Source organism: Erinaceus europaeus, chromosome 10, assembly GCF_950295315.1.
Source record: "Erinaceus europaeus chromosome 10, mEriEur2.1, whole genome shotgun sequence".
Lineage (NCBI taxonomy): Eukaryota > Metazoa > Chordata > Mammalia > Eulipotyphla > Erinaceidae > Erinaceus > Erinaceus europaeus.
This window is the reverse complement of record NC_080171.1, coordinates 105,294,855-105,310,209: the sequence shown is the minus strand read 5'-3', so window position 1 is coordinate 105,310,209 and position 15,355 is coordinate 105,294,855. Positions and strand designations below refer to the sequence as shown.

General features: G+C 44.2%; 1 protein-coding gene across 3 annotated transcripts in view; it reads left to right on the top strand.

Annotated features, from left to right (window-relative positions):
* AK8 (adenylate kinase 8) overlaps positions 1-12,578 on the top strand; it is a 180,191-nt gene extending 167,613 nt beyond the window's left edge. For all 3 annotated transcript variants that reach the window (XM_060200450.1, XM_007527888.2, XM_060200451.1), the window contains 2 exons: positions 10,692-10,772; positions 12,243-12,578. In XM_060200450.1, the coding sequence (XP_060056433.1) occupies positions 10,692-10,772; positions 12,243-12,480 (319 nt within the window). In that variant the 3' untranslated portion in view covers positions 12,481-12,578. The remainder of the gene's footprint in view (positions 1-10,691; positions 10,773-12,242) is intronic.
* The last annotated feature ends 2,777 nt before the right edge of the window (positions 12,579-15,355 follow it).

Sequence of the window (15,355 nt, the reverse complement as noted above, 5' to 3'; positions counted from 1 at the left end):
AACTGGGAGCTCAAACTCAGGTCCTCGAACATTGTAACATGTGTGCTCAACCAGCACCACCACCTGGACCCACTTATTAATTTTTTTTTAATCTAAGGGACCGTAATTTTGGTGCCATAGCTGGGGAATCTTTAGCCTAAGATCACAGTGATTTTATTTCAGAAGCTTAGAAGTTTTCAGTTTTTTTTTTTTCAAATGGTAAAGTCACCTTTTTTAAAAAAAATATTTTATTTATTTTCCCTTTTGTTGCCCTTGTTTTATTGTTGTAGTTATTATTGTTGTTATCGATGTCATCATTGTTAGATAGGACAGAGAGAAATGGAGAGAGGAGGGGAAGACAGGGAAAGATAAAGAAAGACACCTGCAGACCTACTTCACTGCCTGTAAAGCGACTCCCTTGCAGGTGGGGAGCTGGGGATTCGAACCGGGATCCTGATTGCCGCTCCTTGTGCTTGGTGCTATGTGCGCTTAACCGCTGCACTACCACCCGACTCCCAGAAGTTTTCAGTTTTATAGTTAGGCCTATACTCTTTTTTTTTAATATGTTGTCTGTGCAGTATAAAATTATTATTTGTGTTTGGATGTTTACTTGTTCCATATTTGTGTCAGTCTATTTCTAGACTCTTTTCTGTTTCTTTCATCTATGTATCAGCTCACTCATCAACACTCACTGTGTCTTGACTATTGTAATTTATTGAATTTTTTAAAATATTTTATTTATTTATTAATGAGAAAGATAGCAGGAGAGAAAGAACCAGATATTACTCTGGTACATGTGGTGCCAGGGATTGAACTTGGGACCTCATGATTAAGGGTCCATTGCTTTATCTATTGTACCACCTCCTGGACCACTTTATTGAATTTTTTAATATATTTATTTATTTAATATTTTCTTTTTTTGCCCTTGTTTTTTATTATTATTGTAATTATTGTTGTTGTTGTTATTGATGTCGTCGTTACATAGGACAGAGAGAAATGGAGAAAGGAGGGGAAGACAGAGGGGGAGAGAAAGACACACGCCTGCAGACCTGCTTCACCACTTGTGAAGCGACTCCCCTGCACGTGGGGAGCTGGGGCCTCGAACCTGGATCCTTATGCTTGTCCTTGCACTTTGCACCACGTGCACTTTAACCCGCTGCACTACCACCCAACTCCCAATTTACTGAATTCTTAAAATCCACTCTTTCTCAGTACTGTTTGAGTGATTCTATCTTCTCTCACAAACATTCCACATTATACATTTGAAAATTAACCTATATGGAATCTTTAACACACCTTGTTGGGATTTTAACAAGGATTGCATGAATTTACAGATTTATTAGAATTTTGGCAAATTTTTTTTTAGCAATGTAGAGTCTCTGAATATATAAATATTTATTTAAATCTTTGGTTTCTTTTATTATATTTATAGTTTTAAAAATATTTATTTATTTATTTCCTTTTGTTGCCCTTGTTTTATTGTTGTTGTAGTTATTACTGTTCCTGTTATTGATGACATTGTTGTTGGATAGGACAGAGAAAAATGGAGAGAGGAGGAGAAGACAGAGAGGGGAAGAGAAAGACAGACACCTGCAGACCTGCTTCACTGCCTGTGAATAGAATCCCCTGTAGGTGGGAAGCCGGAGGCTCCAACCGGGATCCTTAAGAAGGTCCTTGCATTTTGCGCTACGTGCGCTTAACCCGCTGTGCTACCGCCCAACTCCCTTGCTTCCACTCTTTGGCTATTGTGAATAATGCAGCTATGAACATAGTGGTGCATATATCCCATCTAATTGGTGTTTGAGTGTCTACTGGCCTGGGCTATTTTTTAAAACGCATGATAAGGTGCATGCCCTACCAGGTGAGCTATCTCCCACTCCAATTCTATTATTGTTGTTGTTTTAATTTAGCCTAATAATATGGTGAAAAATACTGATTTTCAAATGCTAAACCACTCAATGTCACATAGCTATAATGTATTATTCTTTTCTTCCCTATTTTATTGGTGACTTAATATTGATTTCTAAAATTATGGGGTATAATTCCACACTGTTCCCACCACCAGAGTTCCAAGTCCCCATTCCCTCCATTGGAAACTACAGTAGCCCTCCCAAGGTCACAGAACTGGGTGGACTATTATTTCTGTAGCATTCTGTCTATATTTATATATATAGTTGTCCCTTTTTGTGGGATTCAATTTGCAAATATTTTGTTGGGAATTTTTGTATCCATATTTATGAAGGATATTGTTTTTTTTCCTCTTGCTTGAATGCTTATTTTAGAAAAAGAATAAATAAAATATAGTCAGGTTACTAAATCATAAAGTCAAAATTGTAGGAGTCAGACAGTAGCACAACAGGTTAAGCACAAGTGGCACAAAGTGCTAGGACCGACAGAAGGATCCTGATTCGAGCCCCTGGCAGGGGAGTCGCTTCACAAACAGAGAACAGGTCTGCAGGTGTCTATGTTTCTCTCCCCCTCTCTGTCTTCCCCTCCTCTCTCCATTTCTCTCTGTCTTATCCAATAATGATGACAACAATAACTACAACAATAAAACAAGAGCAACAAAAGGGAATAAATAAATTTTTAAGTCAAAATTATGTCTCTAAACATCCAAGTCTGCTCACTCAGCCCCTCAGTGTGTATGCTAATTCCAACTTGTTAAAACCCAAATCTATAAAAATAAGGAGTACATTTAAGTATGCTTAAATAAAGAAACATTATATACTCATTCAATATCTGGAAGATTTTTGAGTGTTTTCTTATTTTTATTTATTTTTTAAGTTATTTTTGATATTTATATATTTATTCCCATTTGTTGCCCTTGTTGTCTTATTGTTGTAGTTATTATTGTTGTTGTTGGATAGGACAGAGAGAAATGGAGAGAGGAGGGGAAGCCAGAGAGGAGGAGAGAAAGACACCTGCAGACCTGCTTAACCGCCTGTTAAGCGACTCCCCTGCAGGTGGGGAGCCGGGGCTCCAACCGGGATCCTCTGGCTGGTCCTTGAGCTTTGTGCCAAGTGCGCTTAACTCACTGCACTACCGCCTGACTCCCCTTATTTTTATTTTTATAAATATTTTTAAAGATTTATTTATATATTAATGTGAGGGGTAGACTTTGGAGAGAGAGGAAAAAAAACAGAACATCACTCTGATACATGCTATGCCAGGGATTGAACTCAGGACTCCCCACATTTGGAAGTCTAATTTTTTTCATATTTATTTATTTATTTTCCCTTTTGTTGCCCTTCTTTTTTATTATTGTTGTATATAATGTTGTTGTTGAGGTCATCGTTGTTGTATAGGGCAGAGAGAAATGGAGAGAGGAGGGGAAAACAGAGGGGGAGAGAAAGACAGACACCTGCAGACAGACCTGCTTCACCACTTGTGAAGCGACCCCCTTGTAGGGCTCTAACCGGGATCCTTGCGCTGGTCCTGGCACTTTGCGTGGACTTGTGCTTAACCTGCTGCGCAACCGCCTGCTCCCAGCTGTTCTTCTTTTAATCTTTTTTTAAAATTTCTTTATTGGGGGATTAATGTTTTACAGACGACAGTAAATACAATAGTTTATACATGCATAACATTTCTCAGTTTTCCACATAACTACAACTCTACTAGGTCTTCTGTCATCCTTTTCCAGGACCTACACTCTCCCCCCTCTTCTAATTTTTAACAACAGGAAGATGGTACCCCAAGATATACTATGGAATAACTAATGTGAATTAGGAGGAGTTATCTAGTAAGTGCTTCACACACCAGTGTCCCCCAAATTAGCTGTGCTCTCTTGGTCATTGCCCTCAAGGGATTTTCTTCAAAATTCTCAATCCTAGAAATCTCTAGCAAAAAGAAAAAAGCAAGATTCATTAACTAGTGGTGCCGGGGCAGTAGCACAGTGAGTTAAACGCAGATGGCGCAAAGTGCAAGGACCGGCATAAGAAAACTGGTTCAAGCCCCTGGCTCCCCAAGAAAACTGGTTCAAGCCCCTGGCTCCCCAAGAAAACTGGTTCAAGCCCCTGGCTCCCCACCAACAAGGGGGTCGCTTTACAGGCAGTGAAGCAGGTCTGCAGTTGTCTTTCTATCTCCCTCTGTCTTCCCGTCCTCTCTCGATTTCTCTCTGTCCTATCAACAACGACAGCAATAACAATAATAATAACAACAATGATAAACAGCAGGGGCAACAAAAGGAAAAAAATGACCTCCAGGAGCAGTGGATTCGTAGTGCAGGCCCCAGCAATAACCCTGGAAGCAAAAAAAAAAAAAAAAAAATTCATAACTAGCATCCCCTGAGTTTTCTTTGACAAGGCAGCCATAACTCCGTGATGGAAATATTCTTCCTAAGCAAAAGCTACTCTGGAGCTCCTGAATCCCAGCAAGTGTTACCTGAAGACAGGGACGCTCAGATTTTAGGTGAGTTGATTCAAAACTTAAATCGAGAACTCAATTCTGGGACAGAGACTTCTGAAAGCTCTGCTATAGTGTAGAGACTTCTGGTCTGTAGTTTCTCTGGCACTTAGAGTTTGCGTTTTGGCATCAGGGAGTGACTGCCTATTGAAATTCTACTCCTCTACTTTTTTATTTTAAAGATTTTATTTACTTATTAGGAAGATAGGAGGAGAAAGAAAGAACCAGACATCACTCTGGTACATGTGCTGCCAGGGATTGAACTTGGGACCTCATGCTTGAAAGTTCAATGCTTTATCCACTGTGCCACCTCCCAGACCACCTACTCTTCTATTTTATTAGACAGCTTATGTATTATTGGCATTTTCACATAAAATTAATTCTATATAATTCCATTTATTGTTGATGTTGTTTTTGTTTTTAGATAGAGACAGAGAGGCAGCAAATCAGAGAGAGGAGACCACAGCACAAAAGCTTCTATCGGGAGTCAGGCGGTAGGTAGCACAGCGGGTTAAGCTCAGGTGGTGCAAAGCACGAGGACTGGTGTAAGGATCCCAGTTCCAGCCCCCGGCTCCCCACCTGCAGGGGAGTTGCTTCACAGGCAGTGAAACAGGTCTGCAGGTGTCTGTCTTTCTCTCCCCCTTTCTGTCTTCCCCTCCTCTCTCCATTTTTCTCTGTCCTATCCAATAACAATGACATCAATAACTACTTCTTCTAGCGTTTGCCCTTCTTCCGTAGCCAGTCAACAGCATCAGGTTGAGCCTGATGTAAAGTTTCGAGACCTCCTTTGAATCTGGAGAGGTGGCAGTCATTGACTATGTGGGTCATAGTCTGTCTGGAGCCGCAGGGGCAGTTCGGGTCGTCTCTGGCTCCCCAGCGATGGAACATAGCGGCGCACCGGCCATGGCCTGTTCCATAGCGATTGAGGAGGGCCCAATCATAACGTGCTAGGTCAAAGCCGGGTTGACGCTTGCAGGGGTCTGTGATGAGGTGTTTGTTCTTTACCTCAGCTGACTGCCAACTCTGTTTCCAAGAGACTGGAACAGAGAAGTTCAGTGTAGGCGTAGGGGACCAGATTGGATGACGAGACGTCAAGCGTTGGACAGGGTGGGTGAAGATATCCGCGTATATTGGCAGGTCCGGTCGAGCGTAGACGTGGGAAATGAACTTAGATGATGCCGCATCCCGACGAATATCTGGCGGGGCGATGTTGCTAAGAACTGGCAGCCATGGAACCGGGGTGGAACGGATGGTTCCAGAAATTATCCTCATGGAGGAATATAATTTGGAATCGACCAAGTGGACATGGGGGCTACGGAACCATACTGGGGCACATACTGGGGCACATCAATAACTACAACAATAAAACAACAAGGGCAACAAAAGGGAATAAATAAATATATATATGAAGAAAAAGCTTCCATCAATGGTGTGAGGGCTGGACTCAAAGCTGGGTTGTGCACATGGCAAAGCAACACACTAGCCAAGTGAGCTAATTGCTTAAATGTGTTGTCAGGGCCTCAAGCATGCTCAGTGCCACTTCCCCAGATCTTTTTTCCCCCCTCCGGGGTTATCGTTGGGGCTCGGTGCTGGCAGTATATTAAAAAGATTGTTCATCATGACCAAGTGGGGTTTATCCCAGGGATGCAAGGTTGGTTTAATATACATAAATCAATCAACATGATCCTCCACATCAATAAAAACAAGACCAAAACCACATGGTCATATCAATAGATGCAGAGAAAGCCTTTGACAAAGTATGATCAAAACACTGCAAAAAATGGGAATAGATGGACAATTCCTGAAGATAGTGGAGTCTATATATAGCAAACCTACAGCCAACATCATAGTCAATGGTGAAAAACTGGAAGCATTTCTACTCAGATCAGGTACTAGACAGGACTGCCCACTATCATCATTACTATTCAGCACAGTGTTGGAAGTTCTTGCCATAGCAATCAGGCAGGAGCAAGGAATTAAAGGCATTGGAAAATTGGAAGAGAAGAAGTCAAACTCTCCCTATTTGCAGATGACGTGATAGTATACATAGAAAAACCTAAAGAATCCAGCAAGAAGCATTTGGAAATCACCAGGCAGTACAGTAAGGTGTCAGGCTATAAAATCAACATTCAAAAGTCAGTGGCATTCCTCTATGCAAACACTAAGTTAGAAGAAGTTGAAATCCAGAAATCAATTCCTTTTACTATAGCAACAAAAACAATCAAATATCTAGGAATAAACCTAACCAAAGAAGTGAAAGACTTGTATACTGAAAATTATGCATCACTACTCAAGGAAATTGAAAAAGACACAAAGAAGTGGAAAGATATTCCTTGTTCATGCATTGGCAGAATTAACATCATCAAAATGAGTGTACTACCCAGAGCCATATACAAATTTAATGCTATCCCCATCAAGATCCCAACCACATTTTTTAGGAGAATAGAACAAATGCTACAAATGTTTATCTGGAACCAGAAAAGACCTAGAATTGCCAAAACAATCTTGAGAAGAAAGAACAGAACTGGAGGCATCACACTCCCAGATGTCAAATTGTATTATAGGGCCATTGTCATCAAAACTGCTTGGTACTGGAACATGAATAGACACACTGACCAGTGGAATAGAGTTGAGAGCCCCCATACCTATGGACATATAATCTTTGACAAAGGTGCCCAGACTATTAAATGGGGAAAGCAGAGTCTCTTCAACAAATGGTGTTGGAAAAAATGGGTTGAAACATGCAGAAGAATGAAACTGAAACACTATATTTCACCAAATACAAAAGTCAATTCCAAGTGGATCAAGGACTTGGATGCTAGACCAGAAACTATCAAATACTTAGAGGAAAATATTGGCAGAACTCTTTTCCGCATAAATTTTAAAGACATCTTCAATGAAATGAATCCAATTACAAAGAAGACTAAGGCAAGCATAAACCTATGGGACTACATCAAATTAAAAACCTTCTGCACAGCAAAAGAAACCACTGCCCAAACCAAGAGACCCCTCACAGAATGGGAGAAGATCTTTACATGCCATACATCAGACAAGAGGCTAATAGCCAAAATATATAAAGAGCTTGCCAAACTCAACAACAAGAAAACAAATAACCCCATCCAAAAATGGGGAGAGAACATGGATAGAATATTCACCACAGAAGAGATCCAAAAGGCTGATAAACACATGAAAAAATGCTCCAAGTCTTTGATCGTCAGAGAAATGCAAATAAAGACAACAATGACATACCACTTCACTCCTGTGAGAATGTCATACATCAGAAAAGGTAACAGCAGCAAATGCTGGAGAGGTTGTGGGGTCAAAGGAACCCTCCTGCACTGCTGGTGGGAATGTCAATTGGTCCAACCTCTGTGGAGAACAATCTGGAGAACTCTCAGAAGGCTAGAAATGGACCTACCCTGTGATCCTGCAATTCCTCTGCTGGGGATCTATCTTAAGGAACCCAACACACCCATCCAAAGAGATCTGTATACACATATGTTCTTAGCAGCACAATTTGTAATAGCTAAAACCTGGAAGCAAGCCAGGTGTCCAACAACATATGAATGACTAAGCAAGTTGTGGTCTAGATACAGAATGGAATATTACTCAGCTATAAAAAATGGTGACTTCACCGTTTTCAGCCAATCTTGGATGGACCTTGAAAAATTCATGTTTGGAGTCTGGCTCAGTAGGTTAAGTGAAAATTTTATATTAAGTGAAATAAGTCAGAAACAGATGGATGAATATGGGATGATCTCACTCTCAGGCAGAAGTTGAAAAACAAGATCAGAAGAGGAAACACAAGTAGAACCTGAACTGGAGTTGGCCTGTTGCACCAAAGTGAAAGACTCTGGGGTCGGTGAGGGGGAGAATACAGGACCTAGTGGGGGTTGTACTGTTATATGGAAAACTGGGAAATGTTATGCATGTACAAACTATTGTATTTACTGTTGAATGTAAAATATTAATTCCCCAATAAAGAAATTAAAACAAATAAAAGCATACTAAATATCCGAAATAAAAAAATAAAAGTCAGTTGCAGCTTGCTTATTTTTGAGGCAACATCACTTATAAGGGGTTTCCAAACTGGCTCCCTTTCTCCTGCTGCCAGCATCTAGAGCAGCCTTGGTAACAGCCACATTGTGTTGTTGCTATTGGGCCTCCCATGTTCTTGGAGGTGTGATGGGCTACGTGCATGGCAAAGCAGCACACTACCCAAGTGAGCTATTTAGCTGGCTTGAAAAACAGGATTTTTCACACCTCTACTCCCCACCCCTCACCTGTTGGGGAAACCATTTTGTTGCTTTGTGTAGGGTCATCTTTGACTTTGATGGGGGGAGGGAAGGCAGCAATGGACTTCTAGAGTCTCAGCAAAAGCAAAACTCAACAAACCATGTGGGCAAAATGGGAGGGGGAGAAGAAAGCCAGTGAGGAAAGTGGGCCTTAAGGGATGTGACTCAGGAACTCAGATTTTTCAAAAGCTGGAAACCCTGGAATCTGCAGGGCTGCCTGGTTCAGGATCTCTGACCCAGGTGGTCTCTAGTTACAGGGAAGGCTGGGTCTCTTCCAGCCACTGCTGAACAAGGAAGGGGTTTCTACAGCCCACACATCACAAGCTCCCCCTGGGGATTCTGATCCAAGTGGCCCCTGGGAAGCAGAAACCAGATACTTAAGTCTCTCTGGGAATTTAGCATCATTCTCAACTCTACCAGTTAATTGGGGACTGAGGTTAGAATGGGGGTGGGGGAATGATTCATAGGCAGAGAGTCTAGCTAGGAATTAGAAGGAGGTATCATTTATTTGGTCATGCTGACAGTTTCTCGAGCACTCCTTAGGTGTCAGGACACTGGTTGGGGGCCAGTCATTGCTCCAGCACTAGCAGAGGCCTGAGTTCGAAAGGCTGCGTCAGGGCCCATGGGGAGCATCTCCCTACCAAGCAAGCATCTCAGCAGACTGCTCAGCCCCTCTGCTGAATTCCTAGGGTAACAGCAAGGGGCTGCCTTTGTCCCTTTGGAGGCAGCATCCTAAAAATCTCCCGCCTGAGAGTGCAGGTCAGAGATTTCACGCATGTGCTTTCTTTTTACACGAGGGGAGCTCCTCATCTGAGCTAACTCGGAAGTGAAATGAACAAGGCTTTGGACTTGCAGTGAGTGTTCTTTGTCACTGGAATTGTCACTGTATTGTCCCCAGAAGAACTTGCACACATCAGTCATCATACCCTGATGGCAACTATGAAATATCAGGTATCAGAAAAAAAAAAAAAAGTAATGGAGGAAGGGGGGAGAAAGAAAGAAAGAAAAAAGAAATGTCATGTCTCAGTTCCATACAGTGGTTGGTAAACACAAGAGGTTACTACAGACCCTGGTACACACAGGCTCTACATATACATATACATATACATATACATATACATATACATATACATATACATATACATATACATATACATATACATATACATATACATATACACTTCTTTTTTTAAAATAATTTTTTAATATTTATTTATTCCCTTTTGTTGCCCTTGTTTTATTATTGTAGTTATTATTGTTGTTGATGATGATGATGTCATCGTTGCTGGATAAAACAGAGAGAAATGGAGAGAGGAGGGGAAGACAGAGGGGGGAGAGAAAGACAGACACCTGCAGACCTGCTTCACTACTTGTGAAGCGACTCCCCTGCAGGTGGGGAGCCGGGGCTTGAACTGGGTTTCTTATGCTAGTCCTTGTGCTTGGCGCCGCATGCACTGAACCTGCTGTGCTACCACCCGACTCCCTATACACACTTCTTAACAGAGAGAAGTTGACAGGGAAGGGGAAAGCAGAGAGGGGGAAGGAGAAGGGGAGGGAGAAGGAGAGGGAGAGGGAGAGGGAGAGGGAGAGTCCTGCAGCACTGCATCACTATTTGTGAAACTTCATCCCCTGCAGGTGGGGATTGAGAGTTTGAACCCACATCCTTGTGCTCTGTCACATATGTGCTCAGCCAGGTGCCCCACCACTGAGCCCTGGCAATGCATCTTGACTCCACCCACACCCAACTAAGGTGACAGCTGCTCTCATCTGGCCAGTGTGTCCCTACCCCACACTACAATTTAGACTGTCGCTCATTGAGAGAGTGTGTCCTGCACATTGTGAGATGCTAAGCATCGCTCTCAGTCTCTAACCATGAGATGCCAGTAGTGCCAACTTCCCAACCAAGACAGTCAGAAAGTGTCCCATCCTTGCCAAGTGTCCTCTCAGTACAAACTCACTTCCAATTAAAAAAACACTCCTCCCCAATTGACCTCAGTGCTTGTTCTTTTTTCACAGGGTGTTTTTCCTGAATGTGCCCCTTGACACTATCGTCGAGAGGCTGACCCTGAGAAGAATCGATCCTGTGACCGGTGAAAGGTGTGTACCTTGTGACTGGTTATCTGTGGGCTCCAAGGCCCAGTCCCACAGAGAGCCCCCTCTCTGCCTGGCCAATGCCAGGCAGCACTTTCCCAGGGAAAATGTCAGTGACTACAGACAGAAGACTCTAGTCAAGGAGATTCACCCAACTAGGTTCTCTGGGCACTGTTTGTGACCCCTCTTTAACCAGGAAAGTGAATGTTTAAGGGGTTGTAGAATTGGTATAATGTTCACCCATTCTGTCCTGAGGCAACAGCTCTGCCACCAGCATGAGTAACTCTGAGGTCAGCTGCACTCATTCTGCGGGCTCTGTTCTCACCCCAGTGTCCCACTGCTGGTGCACAAACTCAGGCCTGCAGGAGAAGTCCAGTTTTGAGTCTCCCAATGGTGGCAGGGAGTAAATGCTGAGTCTTCCTGAATAGTGTGAACAAATACAGTCACTGTGTTCATATTAAAACACAATGTAGGGGGAGCTGGGCGGTAGTGCAGCGGGTTAAGCACACATGGTGCAAAGCTCAAGGACCGCATAAGGATCCCGGTTCAAACCCCCAGCTCCCCACCTGCAGGGGAGTCACTTCACAGGCGGTGAAGCAGGTCTGCAGGTGTCTGTCTTTCTCTCCCCCTCTGTCTTTTCCTCCTCTCTTGATTTCTCTCTGTCCTACCCAATAACAACAACAACAGCAGGTATGACAATAACAACTACAAACAAGCACAAAAAAATAGGAAAAATAGCCTCTAGGAGCAGTGGATTCATAGTGCAGGCACAGAGCCCCAGGAGCAGTGGATTCATAGTGCAGGCACAGAGCCCCAGCAATAACTCTGGAGGCAAACAACAACAACAACAAAAACACAATGTAGGTGGTGGTGCATCCAGTAGATGACACATGTTATAATGTAAAAGGACCCCAGTTCAAGCCCATGGTCCCCACCTGCAGAGGGGAAGCTTCATCAGTAGGGAAGCAGTCTCTCTCTCTCTCTCTCTCTCTCTCTCTCCCTCTCTCTGTTTTACCATCCCTCTCAATTCCTCTCTGACATCAATTAAAAAGAATAAATAGATACATAAATAAATAAACATTATTGGAGAGGGAGAAGAAAGGAATTTGGCACTGAACATATCACTACATTCTGTCTTTCTGTCATTGATCCATACGCCTCACCCCTGGGCAGGGACTATATTTGTAGCCTCTCTGTAGCTACTGAGCCGACTAAGTGTGTATCCACCTGGCACAGAATAAATGTTTGGTGGTCTTGGAGGTGGCACAGTGGATAAAGCACTGGACTCTCAAGCATGAGGTTCTGTGTTGAATCCTTGGCAGCACATGTACCAGAGTGATGTCTGGTTCTCTCTCTCCTCCTATCTTTCTCAATAAATAAAATATATATAAAACAGAATAAATGTTTGACCTTGGTCCAGAGTATAACTGCTCTCTGGGCTGGACTGTTGATTACCTGCTTCTTCCTCTATCTTAGGTATCACCTCATGTACAAGCCCGCTCCGACCATGGAAATCCAGGCCCGTCTCCTGCAGAACCCAAAGGATATGGAAGAGAATGTCAAGGCCAAAATAGATCTGTTTTACAGGAACTGCACAGAGCTGGAGGAGTTCTATGAGGACGCCATCACCCTCAATGGGGACCAAGACCCCTACACAGTCTTTGAATACATAGAGTCTGGCATCATCAACCCCCTTCCCAAGAAGATTCTCTGAGGGACTCCAAGCAAGGAGCATTCCTCCAGGGACATAAAATGAAACCCCATCCCAACTGCCAGAACCTCAGCAAAGTCAATAAAGCATGCTTAGTTGCAGTCTCTGTATCCTGAAGAGATGTGGCTGCGGGGGGGGGGGGGGCTTTGGGGGAATCTGTGAATACAGTTTAGAGAGACCCAGGGAGACAGTGAGAAAAAATCACAGCTGGGGTGAGTCATGGCATCAGGCAGTGAGCTGTGTCCCCTGGGACAAGTCACCATGCTCTCAGAGCCTCTCTTCCTCACAACCCTGATGGGACAAAGACAGCACCTGCTTCAGTGGGTCAGCCCCAGCACAGGGCCTGACACACATAAGCTGAAAATGAGCTTAGCTTGGGGAAAAGAAAAAAAAAAAGCTGTGAGTCCAGAGTTATGCCATCTAGAAGAACTCTGTGGCATGACGGGCATCTCTCTGCACAACACACAATGACCACTCGCTACAGGCAGCAACTGAACTCTGGAACACCGTATGTACAACTAAGGGTGCTGTTTAACTTCTCCTTGACTTTCACTAATGTCAGTGGAAAGCCCAGGGTAGCTAGTGGCTGGCATATTGGACAGTGCAGTTCCAAGTCGATTTAACTGTTTCTTAAGGCTCAATGGAGGGGGGGCAGTGGGAAGTGGCTCACCTGGTAGGGGACATGTCACTATGTTTGGGGATCTGGGTCACACAGAGGAGCACCTGCAGGGGGGAAGCTTCATGAGCAGTGGAGATGCACTACCACGTCTCTTTCTCCCTCTGTATCTGTCTCTCTCCCTCTGTATCTCTCTATCTCACCCTCTGTTTAGAAGAAAGAATAAAATAGGGGAGTGGTGGTTCACCCAGTGAAGCTTTCATGTTCTCATAATCAAGGACCCAGATTCAAGTTCCTGTACCCACCTATGGGGGAAACTTGAGTGAAGTAGATCTGCAGGTGTGTCTTTTTTCTCTCTTCTTTTTAAAAAATTTAAACTTTATTTTATTTGATAGAACAGAGAGAAATTGACAGGGAGGGAAGATAGGGAGAGAGAGAGAGAGAGAGAGAGACCTATAGTACTGCTTCACCACTCATGAACCTTCCCCCCTGCAGGTGAGGCTCAGGGGCTTGAACCTGGGTCCTTGTGCATGGTAATATGTATACTTAACTAGGGCACTACCACTGATCCCTCCCTTTCCTCTCTACCTCTCTATTTCCCCCCTCCTCTCTCGACTTCTGTCTCTATCCAATAAATAAAATATTTTTGAATTATTTTATGTTTATTTTGAGTTAAGACAGAAATTGAGAGGGAAAGATACATATATATATATATATATATATATATATAGAGAGAGAGAGAGAGAGAGAGACCTGCAGCACTGCTTCACCACTTGTGAAGCTTCCCCCCTGCAGGTGGGGACCGGAAGCTTGAATCTGGGTCCTTCACATTGTAATGTGTGCACTTAACCAGGCGCACCACCACCTAGTCCCTGTAAATAAAAGATTTTTAAGTGATCTCTGGGAACAGTGGAGTCACATAGGTACTGAGTTCCAGTGATAACTCTAATGAGAAAAAAAAAACTATATAAAATCCTATGTGAGGATTATCTTCAGTTTCACTGAAATGGTCCCTCTGGGGCCAGCAGAGTCTGCAGTGTTCTGGAGTGGATACCAGGAAGTACAGTACCTTGAAGGAGCCTCTGCCTCCTCCTACCATTAGTCCCTTTTACCTCTTCACTAGATATTTGGTGTCCCACTGTTGACAGAAGAGGACACTGAGGTCGCAGAGGTGAGTGAGTAACAGAAAATCACCAAGGTGGGGCTGGTGGCTAAGTGCACATGTTACCATGTACAAGGACCCCAGTCCCCACCTGCAGGGAGAAACCTCACAAGTGGTGAAGCAGGTCTGCAGGTGTCTCAATGTTTCTGTCTCTCCTTTCCCTCTTGATTTACAGCTGTCTCTGTCCAATAAGTAAAGATAATTAAAAAAAATTTTTTAATAAAGTCACCAAGGTCCGTGGTTAGACTTGACACTGTGCTCTCTGCCAGCAGGGTTTGTACAGGCAGGAGTCCCAGCCCTTGGACTTGGGGCATCTCGGGAACTTCAGGCCTAATGGCTACAGCCCCTCCAAACACAAGGCAGTCAGTGTCCCTTCAGGGTAGATCTCATCCTAGCAGGGGCCATGGCAGCAGAGGACTGTGTGCCAGCCAACCGCCAGCAAACACTGAGCTATCCCACCTACCCCTATTCTGGCCACCCGCAGATGGGGCCCGGGGCTGCCCCAGCCAGTTTGCAGTGCAGGGCTTCAGAGGCTGTACCCTCTGAAGGGTACATCAGGCTCAGACACTCCCACCCCCCCCACCCCACCCCACCCCCGCGCCTATAAGTACTGGGCATCACTTCCCCAAGCTCCAGCAGGCTCCTGCCTGGCCCAAGTCCAGCCCAGCCCCAAGAAGAGTATGTATCCATTAAGCTCCCTTACAACGTGCCCTTGCTCCTAAACTTGCTCAGGGCCCCGGAGGCTCCCAGCTACAAATGCTCCACGTTGTGCCTCCAAGCCCAAGTCCTAATACGGGTACCCCAGATGGAAGCAGCCAATGAACCCGGAGTGTCCTTTCCCTTCACCCCCATCCCTTCCGGTGGGCTGATCATTTCTGACACCAGATAGTTTGGTCTCTCTGCCAAAACTCACTGAAATGCCAGTTGGCTGTAAATCCTTAGCCAAAGCCATCAGAAAACATTCATTACTTAGTTGCCATAGCAATGCTTACTACTCCACGGTCCACAGCCGCCTGTTCCACCTGCCCCCCTCCCCCCCGGGCCCCCCAGTCTGCCTGGCCCTGTACTGGCCTGAGAAGCAGGGCGTCTCCCGGCGGCCA